At 49.2% G+C, this 13,078-nt stretch overlaps 1 protein-coding gene across 15 annotated transcripts in view; it reads right to left on the bottom strand.

Annotated features, from left to right (window-relative positions):
* Positions 1-13,078, bottom strand: part of FARS2 (phenylalanyl-tRNA synthetase 2, mitochondrial) — a 593,088-nt gene that overhangs the window by 67,487 nt on the left and 512,523 nt on the right. For 8 of the 15 annotated variants that reach the window (XM_009450423.5, XM_054685444.2, XM_063811877.1 and 5 more), the window contains 1 exon segment: positions 12,471-12,763. The exons of 2 other annotated variants lie outside the window; for them this stretch is intronic. In XM_009450423.5, the coding sequence (XP_009448698.1) occupies positions 12,625-12,763 (139 nt within the window). In that variant the 3' untranslated portion in view covers positions 12,471-12,624. 15 annotated transcript variants of the gene reach the window in all.

The following is a 13,078-nucleotide window of genomic DNA, read 5'->3' as shown; positions in this document are numbered from 1 at the left end:
GACTCACAGAACTCAGGGAAACACGTTTACCAGTTTATATGAAAGAATGTCACAAAGGGTACAGATAAAGAGAAGCACAGGACGAGATATGGGGGAAGGTGCCTGGAGCTTCGGTGCCCATCCTGGGCGTGCCACCCTCCAGGAGCCTCCATGGGTTCAGGTATCTGCAAGCTCCCGGACCCTGTCCTCGTGGGTTTTTATGGAGGCTCCGATGCACGGGCATGCTTGACAACCACGCGGAAGTGTGACCGGACAGAAAGCGTGTGACTTAAACCCAGCAAGGCCGGCCTGCTCAGACTTTTCTTGGCTTCTCTAAGCAGCATTCCTTCCTCTAGGGTATGGGGCAGGACTTTCTGTGGAATGAGGGTTTTTTGATCCACAAACAGATTAGCATCCCGCCGTGGGCAAGTGAAAGAAAAACAGCAGAAGGTCAGAGAGAGATTCTGTTTCCTGAGTCCTAAGGCGCCCCAGCATTCTAACAAGGAATGTGGGTGTTGGGAGCCAGGAACCTGGACAAAAACCAATACGCATATCCTGACACCACAGGCCTTCTGCGATGCGACGTTTTTCCAGACACTTCCCAGACCTCACAATCCCTTCCGTCTTCCTTTCATTGTCGACTTCTCGGCCTGATTTTAGCAGCTTTTGCACACACTGTGCCATTTAACTCTTAGGTGTGGCTCAGGGACCTCAGCGGGTGCTCAAGGACACTGGATTTGAACTTGAACCGCCTGACTCCAAAGTCCAAACTCTTCACCACTTTGCTAGTCTTCCTTTGTTCATCTTGAAAATGTGCTTGAGGCAACCCTATTAAACCGCGTTTCTCAGATCTGTTGCCCACACACGGCACAAACTGCCAGAGCTCACAGGCCCTCTCCTGGCCTGGAGTGAGTTCCCAGCAAATCCCAGTTAGAGCCTGCTGGGGATGCAGGCACGGAAAAGGCCAAGCAGCGGGGTGCTCTGTCCCAGGCTGGAACAGCACAGCCGAACCACGTCAGAGCCAGTCAGCCCCGAGGCGTGAGGCAGGGAGGCTGGGCTTGTTTAGCTTTCTCTCTCCCAGGGTTCTGTGGTGCCTGTCTGTAGGGGACAGAGAAGCTCTGTGAGCTGGTTGTCCCTGTGCTATTGCTATTAAAAGGCCCTGCAGACGGTGCCGCCTGGGCGTGGGGGTGATTAAGGCGCAGTGATAGCAGGTTGGCCTGCTGCCCTGGCTGGGGAGCGGTGCTTTGCCAGGCATGGTTTCCCTCATCAAACGGGGGAAACAGGTGGCTGGGTCCAAAGTGCTTCCCTCTGACGGGGGTGCAGCTTCGCTCCCATCATCTAAGTCTGAATTAATCCCAGAGCAGCCTTCTCCAGGTGGGCTGGGCAGGAGACAGGTGCACAGGGGAGGGAGTGGGGGAGGAAAGGAGTGAGAGGAAAGAAAAGAGGAAGGAAGGGAGAGAGGGAAGGAGGAAGTTCCCTTGCACTGCCCAATGCCAGTGCTTTGCAGGGTGGGGAAATGAGAGAGGAAGGCATTGAAGATGTTTCTCTTATCCAGGCTTCCCTTGGACCCTCAGGATTTCCTTTGCCTGGTTCCCAATGACCTGTGACTGGCAAAGGGGGCACCGCGAAATCCCCTCACATGCAGCCACCTCATCAGAGCAGGGAATGTGGACCTGCTGGGCACAGGCAGCCAACGGTGGCCACTTCCTTGCTCCTCCTCCCCCCCCACTGAGTAGCACATTCTTAGGGAATCCAGAAGACCTTCCTACCCGCGAGCACCGAGAGCCTGGGAGCATCTGAGATCCGCTCTTCCTCTCGTCCCAGCTGTCACTGCCCTTCTGTCTCTTGTGCCCTCCAGTGCCGAGGTCATGGGCTGGCAGAGCATGTGGTCTGGACCCTCTGTGCGTGGACAGGCCCTCCTCAGCTGACTTGGCCTGAATGGGGAGCCGGCAGGCTGGGACACCCCTCTGAGTCTCAGCCGTGGATTATGGGCCAGCTCACAGGCTCTCAGCTCAGCTGCCCGACAGTGTGCCTCTCCAGGGCTGCCAGAACACTCAGGGGCATCCGGGTCACACGAAGGCTAAGCATCTCCTGGGGACACTCAACTTGAAGGCCCCCTTCAGCCTAAAGACATTGTGAGCCCCTGGTTTACTAGCTATGGTCACTGTCACAGGTAGGCACAGCGGGAGTCATCTGGGAGGACAGCATGGTCCCTCTGTCTTGGGCACTGTATTAGATTCCTAGAGCTGCCATAACAAAGCACCTCGAGCCACGTGGCTTAAAACCATAGCAATGTCTGGTCTCACAGTTCTGGAGGCCTGAAGTCTGAAATCAAGGTGTCAGCAGGACCATGTTTCCCTCTGAAACCTGTAGGGCAGGAGCCTTCCTTGTTTCTTCCAGCTTCTGGGAGTTTGCTGGCAATATTTACGTTCCTGGGCTTATAAATGCTCCACTCCAATCTCTGCCTCTGCTGTCACGTGGCGTTCTCCGGGTGTCTGTCTTCGTGTGATCATCTTCTAATGAGGACACCAGTCACATTGGATCAGGGCCCAGCCTACTCCAGTATGACCTCACCTTCACTAATGACATCTGCAAAGACCCTACCTCCAAACACAGTCACACTCTGAGGTGCTAGGGGTCAGGACTTCAACCTTTGTCTTTTGGGAGACACACAATTCAACCCATAACCGGGGCTCTCAAGGATATGAGGGTGTAATTTCCTTCCACATTCCTTGTGTAGTCTACTGGTTACGCCTTAATGGTGAGCAGCTCAACTTGCATGCTCTGAAAAGAACACACTGCTCCAGCTCCCCTGAGCGCATGGGTTGCCTGGGGCCTTGTTAAAGGCAGATTCAGACTCAGCTGGTCTGGCGGAGGAGGGGGGCCAAAGACTCTGCGTTTCTAATAAGCGCCCAAGTGATGCTCAGGCCGCTGGTCAGTGAACCAAACTTAAATAGGGAGAAGGAGCTAGACCACAAAGCCTTCCCAAGGAGTCAGGCCCCTCCTGCCCCAGAGGAGAGGTGGAGGGCTGCAAGGTTCAAGTGCTAGAAGAAAGGAAGCAAGCAGAATGCTCCAGTTTAACAGTCAACAGAAAACGGCATCCCTATTACAAGTGCATAGTCAAATCTGCTCCAAGGCCCCAGGCTGGGAGCTGCCATCTGAATTACCCGTAGCCAAATCCCTAGCAAAGAGTGGAGGACAGGCTGAGCTGCCAGGGGGGCCTCAGGGGAGGCCCACCACTTCCGCCTGCTTCCACATTTGTCCCAATTCAATCAACTCCCATGCTTTTATTTCTCTTGGGAAATACTTTAGAAATGGGATTTTTCTGGGTCATATGGTAAATACATGCTTAACTTTTTAAAATAACTTTTTATTACGTATAATTCATCTACGATAATATTCACCCCTTTCTAAAGTGTATGATTCAGTGGCATTTAGTAGATTAACAGAGTTGGGCAACCATCACCACTGTCTAATTCCAGGATACTTATGGATTAAAGACTTAAATGTTAGACCTAAAACCATAAAAACCCTAGAAGAAAACCTAGGCATTACCATTCAGGACATAGGCATGGGCAAGGACTTCATGGCTAAAACACCAAAAGCAATGGCAACAAAAGCCGAAATAGACAAATGGGATCTAATTAAACTAAAGAGCTTCTGCACAGCAAAAGAAACTACCATCAGAGTGAACAGGCAACCTACAACATGGGAGAAAATTTTTGCAACCTACTCATCTGACAAAGGGCTAATATCCAGAATCTACAAACAACTCAAACAAATTTACAAGAAAAAATCAAACAACCCCATCAAAAAGTAGGCAAAGAATATGAACAGACACTTTTCAAAAGAAGACATCTATGCAGCCAACAGACACATGAAAAAATGCTCATCATCACTGGCCATCAGAGAAACGCAAATCAAAACCACAATGAGATACCATCTCATGCCAGTTAGAATGGTGATCATTAAAAAGTCAGGAAACAACAGGTGCTGGAGAGGATGTGGTGAAACAGGAATGCTTTTACACTGTTGGTGGGAGTGTAAACTAGTTCAACCATTGTGGAAGACAGTGTGGAGATTCCTCAGGGATCTAGAACTAGAAATACCATTTGATCCAGTGATCCCATTACTGGGTATATACCCAAAGGATTACAAATCATGCTACTATAAAGACACATGCACACGTATGTTTATTGTGGCACTATTCACAATAGCAAAGACTTGGAACCAACCCAAATGTCCATCAGTGATAGACTGGATTAAGAAAATGTGGCACATATGCACACTATGGAATACTATGCAGCCATAAAAAAGGATGAGTTCATGTCCTTTGAAGCGACATGGATGAAGCTGGAAACCATCATTCTGAGCAAACTATCGCAAGGACAGAAAACCAAACACTGCATGTTCTCACTCATAGGTGGGAATTGAACAATAAGAACACTTGGACATAGAGTGGGGAATATCACATACCGGGGCCTGTCGTGGGGTGGGGGGCTGGGGGACAGATAGCATTAGGAGAAATACCTAATGTAAATCACGAGTTAATGGGTGCAGCAAACCAACACGGCACATGTATACCTATGTAACAAACCTGCAAGTTGTGCACATGTACCCTAGAACTTAAAGCATAATAAAAAAGAAAAAAGAAGAAAAAAAAGAAAAATGCTAATTCACTTGTAACATTGTACTGTTAGAAACTAGGAGCTTATTTTATATAATTTATTTAATGCCTTAGCTCATTTTAGCCTCACTACAATCCCATGAGTATGATTAGTACCCTCATTTTCCAAGTGGGGAAACCAAGTCACAGAGCTCTGGGAACTGCTCAAGTTCTCCCAGCTGGTCAGTGGCATAGCCACAGTTCATGCCTGATGCCCGAGGCATCTAACCCTCAGCAGGGTTTCTGGTTCCTCCCAGGTGGCAGGTTAGATGTATTACCCAGGGGATGAGGGGCATGTGGGGTGGAGTCAGGCCCTGGTTCAAGGGCGGGTGCTGGTCTCACCCCATATGAGTAGAACAAGGCAGACGGCGGGGCTGGCGGCCTGAGAGCAGTGGGGAGAGGCTCATGGAGTCTGACTTTCATGGGTGGGAGAGGGGCTTTCTACCAGGAAGCCATGCGCAGCTGCCCTGGCTTTGCTGTGTGGTCACTGGGTGGGAGATAGACTCAGGAAGTACTCATGCCCACCCGGCTGCTCTAGCTCAAGGGACTTTGGGAAGAAGCAGTGTGGATAAACCAGAGGCTCAACCCTCAGCACTGGGGTCTCACCCTTTCCCTTGCCTCTCTGTGCTGTTGAGTCCACCCTGTCTGTTCCCAGGATGCTGCCCAGCTGGGCAATGTCAGCAGCCTCTGACGCTCCGAGGAAACCACCAACAGTTGGGGCCACATGGCCTCATTGTTTCTCTCCCTTTGACCTTTGCAGGCCTGGCTTGCACCCTAGACACCTCCAGCTCCACCCTTCAGCTTCATCCATGTGGCTGTCACTCTCCTGGAGAGAGCTCCACGCCCCAGGTGCTCCATCAACTCAAGGCTGACCCTGTCCCCAGAGCCCTTTCAGACCCACTTCTCTGCCCATCTCTTCTGGAAAGTCTGCTCCCTCGGCCCTGAGCTGCCATCTCCACTTAGGAGCTGCGCTGCTCATTTGGTTGTGAGATGTAGCAAGTCATTTTCTTCTTCTATTGTGGTATAATTTGCATACGGTGAAAGGCATAGATCTTAAAGTCTAGAGTTTGATGAGTTTGGACAAATGCATTCGTCTGTGTAACCCACGCTCCTATGAAGACAAGAACATTTCTGGTCATGTGTGGTAGCTCATGCCTGTAATCCTAACACTTTGGGAGGCTGAGGGAGAACTGCTGGAAGCCAGGAGTTTGAGACCAGCCTGAGCAACATAGTAAGACCCTGTTTCTTAGAGAAAAAAAAAAAAGAGAGAGAGAGAGAGAGAGAGAGAGAGAGAATTGCTATTTGGGAATCTGGGCAGCCTCGCAAAAAAAAAAAAAAAAAAAAAAAAGATAGAGAACATTTCCCATCACCTGAAAATTTCCCTCGTTCCCCTTTACAGTAAATCCCTTTCCAGCCCCAGACGACCTCTGATCTGTTTTTTGTCACTGGAGAATAGGTTTATCTCTTCTGTAACTTCATAAATGCATTTCCCTGCTCACAAATAATGTTGAGTATCTTTTCATCTTACTGGTCAACTATAATCTTTTTGTGAAGTATTTTTTCAAGTCTGCCCATTTTTTCAAAATGGTTTTAAAAAACATTATTATCAAGTTGTGGGAATTCTTTGTATATTCTGGATGTAAGTCAAACATATGTGTTACAAATATTTTTTCCCAATCTGTGGTTTCCCTGTTCATTTTCTCAATACCATATTTCAAAAAGCAGAAGTTTTAAATATTGAAAAATTTCAGTGTATCATCTTTTTCTTTACTAATGTTTTCTGTGTCCTTTCTAAAATATCTTTGCCTATCCAAGGTCAAAAAGATGGTCCCATATGTCTTTTTCGTTAAGCTATTAGGTAGTAAGTTTTTGGCTTTTGTATTTAGGTCTGTGTGCCAACTCGAATTAATTTTGTGTGAAGTAGGGTGTCGAGATTTTTCTTTCTTTCCTTATATGAATAACCCGTTGCTCCACCATCATTTGTTGAAAATGCCTTCCTTTCTCTATAGGACTGCTTTGGCATCCTAGTTATTTCTTAATAATAAAGTATAGATGGCATCAAATGATTCACTCTTGATACATTAGCAGCTGTTTAAAAATAGATGTCGAAGTTTCTTTTATACTAACGTCAAGCTCATACGTGTGCATTGTGAGGTCCTTTTTTGATAGGGAGAGCAGGGGCAAGTTGTACTCTGCAAACAGCCGTGGATGCACCTGTGTCCTGCATGTGAGCTTCTAACAGCTGAGGGTGCTGCAGGAACCACGGGCCGGGAAGTGTTGCTCTGGAAAGCGTAACACACTGATTTCCTTTTCAGATGCAACCTTGTGTAACCAGTTCCAAGAGCCCACCTTGATTTCTCATGTTGAACTCAACATTCTCTCTGTTGTTTTGCATGTGAGAGCGTGCTATGTCCTTCCTAAGGCTTAGATCCAGAATAGACAAAGACACACTTCACTTGGGGAGGGAAGGCTGTGGAGGGCAATGCACTGCTCATATTCATAGCGTTCCCATCTGTTTTCCATGCTTGGCAGACATATGGCACAGAAGGAAGGCTGTGGCCTTTAGTCTCATGGAGAAGGGGCCTTAAATTCTATTTCGAAAACCCACTGAGGACTCAGGCCTGGTCCTCGGGCCTCATGTTCTCAATTCCCAAGTAGACATATGGTGGCTACCTTTTGTGGAGTTTTTGTGAGCCTAAAATGAGATGCATCAAGTTTTACACACACGATTTCCCTACTCCTCGCTGAGCCATTCATACTAGGGCCAGAGATTACAACCTCCGTTTTAGGGTTGAGGAAATGCAGGCTCAGGGATGTTAATGACTCATCTGTGGCAGAGCTGGGTTTAGACCCCCAGCGTGGTCCTGGGCTTGGTCCAGGGCTCCGAGGAGCGTTCCTGCTCCACTCTCCTCCTGAGCACAGCCCCTGAGCTTGGAAATGGGCTAGAGAAAGAACCAGGGCAGGATGGTCTCATCCACATTGCTGGCATCACCTGTGGCCCCCGCCTTTGAATAGGGCACTGGCTGTGTTTTTTTGTTTGTTTGTTTGCTTTTTTGACTTTCTAAGCAATGATGCATTTTTGGGTACAGAAGCCACTTAGAAAACTCAGAGTCAGCATACTTTGGAGTGATTGCTGAGATCAGGAATAAGCACATTCCCTCCCTCTCGCTGGCCCACTTCCTGGGCGCTAGGATACACCCTCCTGGGGAGACACCATCATCCTTGAAGGATCCTAAGATTGCTCAGTTCAGAGTTTCCTCTATTCCTCAGGACATCTGATTTGGCATCCTGAAGCCACTGCGGTTGCAAGTGTAAAGCTATTGACAACTTTGAGCATCTAAGGATAAAGTGGGGATTCTAACCATTTTGACCTAGAGCCCATAGCTGGTCCCAAGGGCCCACGTTCCATGACCAAGCACCTTATGAAAGGGTCCCATGGCTTGTTTGTGGCTACCACTGTTGCCTTAGAAGTTGAAGCCCCATGCAGTGGATGTCACCACCATGGTGGTGGCCCACCTGCCTTTGCCATGGTCCAGAGTGAATTCCTAGCTCCGGCCATAGGTGTGCCTGGGCAAGTGCGCAGGGGGAGTCGGGGGCAAGGTGACGAGCACAGACTTGGATGTGAGGAGGCCTTAAGTTTTGACTTTGCAATGGCTCCTGGAACACGTTAACCTTTCACTTGGAGAATGGGAAGCATGGGGCCTGCTGGAGGCGGTGGAATGAGACCATGAGCGTGGACTCCATGAGGGCTGGGCCTTGTCTGCCCTGCTCATGGCTCTATCTCTCCCACATAAGACAGCAGCTCCACTCTCTATGGGACTGAGACTGCGGGGTGCTGCACCTGCACACTACAAACGTCAGCTGCCACCTCCCCCACATCCCTGTTACTAGTGATGGCAGTGCCCCACCTTCCTGCAGATTGGAAGAGCGCAGACAGCCCTGGCCAGGAGCTGCTAAGTGCTCCTTAAGTCATCATGGCCAGTGGGTAGCATGGAGAGCTCCTGGCGTGAGAACCAAAGACACACATGTGCCTAGTGGGGAGTCTGGTAAGCAGGGCTGGCTGGGGGGGCATTCGGAGGCCACCACACAGAGTTCACTCACTTGTTGTTTCCTAGATATGAAAAAAATTGAACTTCCAGTGTTGAGGGGCTTCCTTTCCCATTTCTTGGCTGCCTGACCACCAGCCACCGCTGGGAGCATCAAGCCCCTGTTGAGCTTTGCTGACTTGTTCAGGACCTGGGCACAGCCAGGAGCAGAGCAACCTGGGGAGGGAACAAAGACACAAATGGCTGTTGAGCCCGCAAGGCCCTCTGCTCCACCCGAGGCTCCAGATGGTCACATAATTTATTCCCACGACATTCCCAATTGCTAATGCCTGCTGGCCCCAGTCTTGCTGGCGTCTGTAGAGGCCTATCATAGGGACAGGTAACACATGTGCTAGAAGGATCCTTGATCCACAGCTCCAGGATATGGGCTTCTAGACCATCCTTACAAGGAGGGAAACTCTCTACGTAAGGTTGTCTTCTCACATCAACGTGTCTCGAAGCACCAGACAACAGGGCTGCAGGGAAACTTCTCCAAAACACCATGGAGTTGCAAGAGTGAAGCCCAAGGGCCCTTTAGGAAGGCCTCTCCAGCATTTCCCAAGGTGCTGCAGCCCTGGCCCGACCTGTCCTGACCCCCGTGGTGGCCTTCCACCTAAAGACGCCTCAGGATCTCTGCTTCAATGTGGTGTTTGGAAAAATGCTCTGGGAACCCCAGTTTGAGGCCCAGCTCTACAATACTTCACTGTTACTGTGCCCTTGGGTAAGTCACTTGTCTCTTTGTACTTCAATGTCCTCGGGTATAGACCGGGGGGACATGTGGATGCCCTGTGGGATCTGTTCCAGTTTGGATGGTTCACACTTCCATTGTTTTCTCCCTGAATAATGATCAGAGCAGTGACCCTTCTTGATGGCTTATCAGGTGCTGGGTTCTGCGGCAAGTGCAGTATGCGATGTCTTACACAGCCCTCACCACAGCCTCTGCAGCGGGCGATATTATCATCCCCATTTGACAAAGGAGGAAACTGGGCATCCTGGAGGGTCATAGCCATAGTGCTGGTATTGGTCACCAGGCTGTCCTTCCTATGGGAATCATGTGTTTCTTGAACTGCAAAGTGACTTCATCTAATGGATTAATTTACCTTTCTTTTCCTCGTTCATTATTTATTCTCCTGTAGAAGTCACATGAAAAAGTCAAGAGCTGGATGTCCCCTTGGCTCTTTGGTGGTAGGGAAGGCTCACTTTTGGCACAAGTGCTGGTCGGTCAGAGTGGACTCTGAGGGGGTTCTGCACAAGCCCTCGTAGAAACAGAACGAAGGTCTAGGGAGCAGGAGAGAGGCATAGACCTTACAGTCAACCCACTACTGTTTACACTTTTTTTTTTTTTTTTTAGACAGGGTCTTGCTTTGTTGCTCAGGCTGGAGTGCAGTGGCACGATCATGGCTCACTGCAGCCTCCTGGGCTCAATCAATCCTCCCACATTGGCCTCCCAAGTAGCTGGGACTACAGGGGCATGCCACCATGTCCAGCTGGTTTTTAAAATTTTTTGTAAAGGTAGGGTCTCACTATGTTGCCCAGGCTGCAGACAGACATTCTTAATGCGGAGGCCGTGGACTTGAGTGTGAGGCCTGCCACCTCCTGTGTATGTATCTTGAGTCACAGACAAGGGAACAGAGGCCTGAAGAAGTCATAGCTTAAGTCATGGCCAACTCCTGTGACTTCTTCAGTCCTCTGTTCCCTCACTTGTAAGATTTAAGTAACAGTCAATTACACCTCATGGAGTGTTGAGGGGAATGTTCAAGAAAGGCCTCTGTGAACCCTTTGGAAAGTCAGCCCTACCCCAGGACCTTAGTATAGGGTTTGGCACAAATACAGCGTCACATAACAATGTTTCAGTCAACAACAGATGGCATAGGGGACAGTGATAATACAGTATTTTTGCTATAACTTTTCAGTTTAGAGACACAAATAACATTTGCTACAAGTGCCTATAGTATTCAGCACAGTGACATGCTGTGTTACTCTGTTCTTGCATTGCTATAAAGAAATACATGAGACTGGGCAATTTATAGAGAAAAGAGGTTTAACTGGCTCACAGTTCCGCAGGCTGTACAGGAAGCACGGCAGCTTCTGCTTCTGGAGAGGCCTCAGGGAGCCTTTCCTCATGGCGGAAGGCAAAGCGGAGGCAGCCGTCTCACACGGCAGGAGCAAGACCAACAGGGTGGCGGGGAGGGAGGGACTATACATTTTTAAGCAACCTGATCTCATGAGAACTCACTATCATGGAACAGCACCGAGCGTATGATGCTAAACCATGCATGAGAAGCTGATCTCCATGATCTAATCACCTCCCACCAGGCCCCTCGTCCAATACTGGGGATTACATTTAATCATGAGATTTGGGTGGGGACACGGATTCAAACCATACCACATGCTGTGCAGGTCTGTAGCCTCTCGCCTGCAGCCTCTAGCAATAGGCCATGCCGTGTAGCCTAGGGGTGTAGTATGCTATACTGTTTAGGTTTGTATGAGTACACTCCATGGTGTTTACACAATGACAAAATCCCCTATGACGCATTTCTCAGAATGTTTCGCTGTCCTTAAGTGACGCGTGACTGTATTTGACAAATATTGCTCAGATTCTGGGCCACAGGACAGCATCATGGTTTTGCATTTTATACACCTTGCTGGCTTTCTTAAAGAACATTAATAAGTGCCTAACCAGTCAGGGGGATGAAGGGACATCTTGAAGCGCAGCCCAAGGCTGAATCAGAAATGGCCTGCTGGCAAATGCTACTGAAGAGGAAATCAGTGATCACATTGTGCCTTCCCACTCAGATCCATCCACTTGGGGAATTGTACCCGTGGGCCCTAAGACCCCAGAAAGCGGTTTGGTTCTAGGATTGGGTGTGGGACTTGGGGTATGGCTTCCTTAATTCCCTTAAAAATCCAAGGGAAGAGTCCTAATTAATCACATGGTAAGATGACATTAAAGCTGTTCCTTCCCTTAGGAAAGCAGCTGCCCACCCCCATGCCACTAGCTGATAATGGCCACTCCTCATCAAATATTTATCCCAGCACTTGCAGCCCTCCATCAGCCTCTAGCATCATGCCAGGGATGGAAGCTGATTATTAAAACTGGTCATGAATGAGGCAGGCAGACTACAAAGTGCCTGGGATGGAAAGGGGGGAACATCAAAGCCCCATATTCTTCCCTAAAGGTCGCCTTCTGGAAGTGGAGGCTGCCCGCTGGGAAAACTTGAAGGGAGTTTGAGGACCTGGCCCCTCTGTGTGCCTCCAAGACTCCGGGGCAGCTCTCGCCCGTTTCCTTACTCTCCAGTGGGGCAGAAGGCAGCTAAGCCCAAGTCCTGGGGCCAGAGGCCTGACTCCAAGCCATGGGTTTATGAAAAGCAAATAGATATCCTGCCCTGGCTGAAAGACGCACCTCCCTTCACATTGGATGAGAGCCCTGGCATTTCATTAGTGCCCTCTTTGAAGCCTGCCCTTGGCAAAACTGAAAAAGAAGAGAAGGGAGGAAGGAATGGAAGCTGATTCAAAAAGCTTCCTGTATTGTATCTGGAATTTCTGATGTCCCTCTGTGTGGCTTCACTCATTACACGAGTGGAAGAGCCTGTCAGGCAAGAAATCATGCCTGGTGCTTAATGGAACCCAGGGACCAATTAACCATACTAAGCACCAATGCCAGTGGGCAAAGCACTTCTAAAAGGAATAGGAAAAGACCTTCCTCCTTTCCCCAAATAAAAGACAAATGCTATGTCAACAGCTTTTCAAGAGCGATCTTTTATTTTCTGAAAGTCCTAAAACTGATCCATTTATCAAAAGATGATTGATGCCCCAGTTCACAAACCATATCTTTTTCTCTTTCAGCAAATCCTGGAGCCCCAAGAGGGCTGCAGCCTGAGTGAAGTGGTGACATCAGAACCTGCCCTCCACACCCAACAGCTGGACTGCAGCCTCCTGCAAGGCCTGGTGGATGTGCCTGACCTCTCTCTGGGACAGAGTCCGTTCCATGTGGCGGTACGTGATGCGGTAGCAGTGGCTGGTCTTGTGCGTCCTACAGAGAGGAAGAGAACACAGGTGAGTGCGGGATGAACAAGGCTGTGCCTGAAGGAGCAGTGTGGCTTGCCCTGGCCAGATCTCCCCAATTGCAGTGGAGAACTGAGGTTGGAATCCAGGTACCATTTACCGCTAATAATCTGCATCTTATACAGGGGGAGAAGGTGATAGTCACGGAAACATTAGCTTGACTAAAGGAGGCTGCTGGTTTCCACTGGAGTGGATGTATCAAAGTCCCCTGGGAAGGAAGCTGACAAATTTGATTTCCCAGGCCATGCTCTGGAGATTTGGATTCAGCAGGTGGGAGGTGGGA

Source organism: Pan troglodytes, chromosome 5 (genome assembly GCF_028858775.2).
Source record: "Pan troglodytes isolate AG18354 chromosome 5, NHGRI_mPanTro3-v2.0_pri, whole genome shotgun sequence".
Taxonomy (NCBI): domain Eukaryota; kingdom Metazoa; phylum Chordata; class Mammalia; order Primates; family Hominidae; genus Pan; species Pan troglodytes.
Note: the sequence above shows the minus strand (reverse complement) of the source record. Positions and strands in the feature narration are given on the sequence as shown.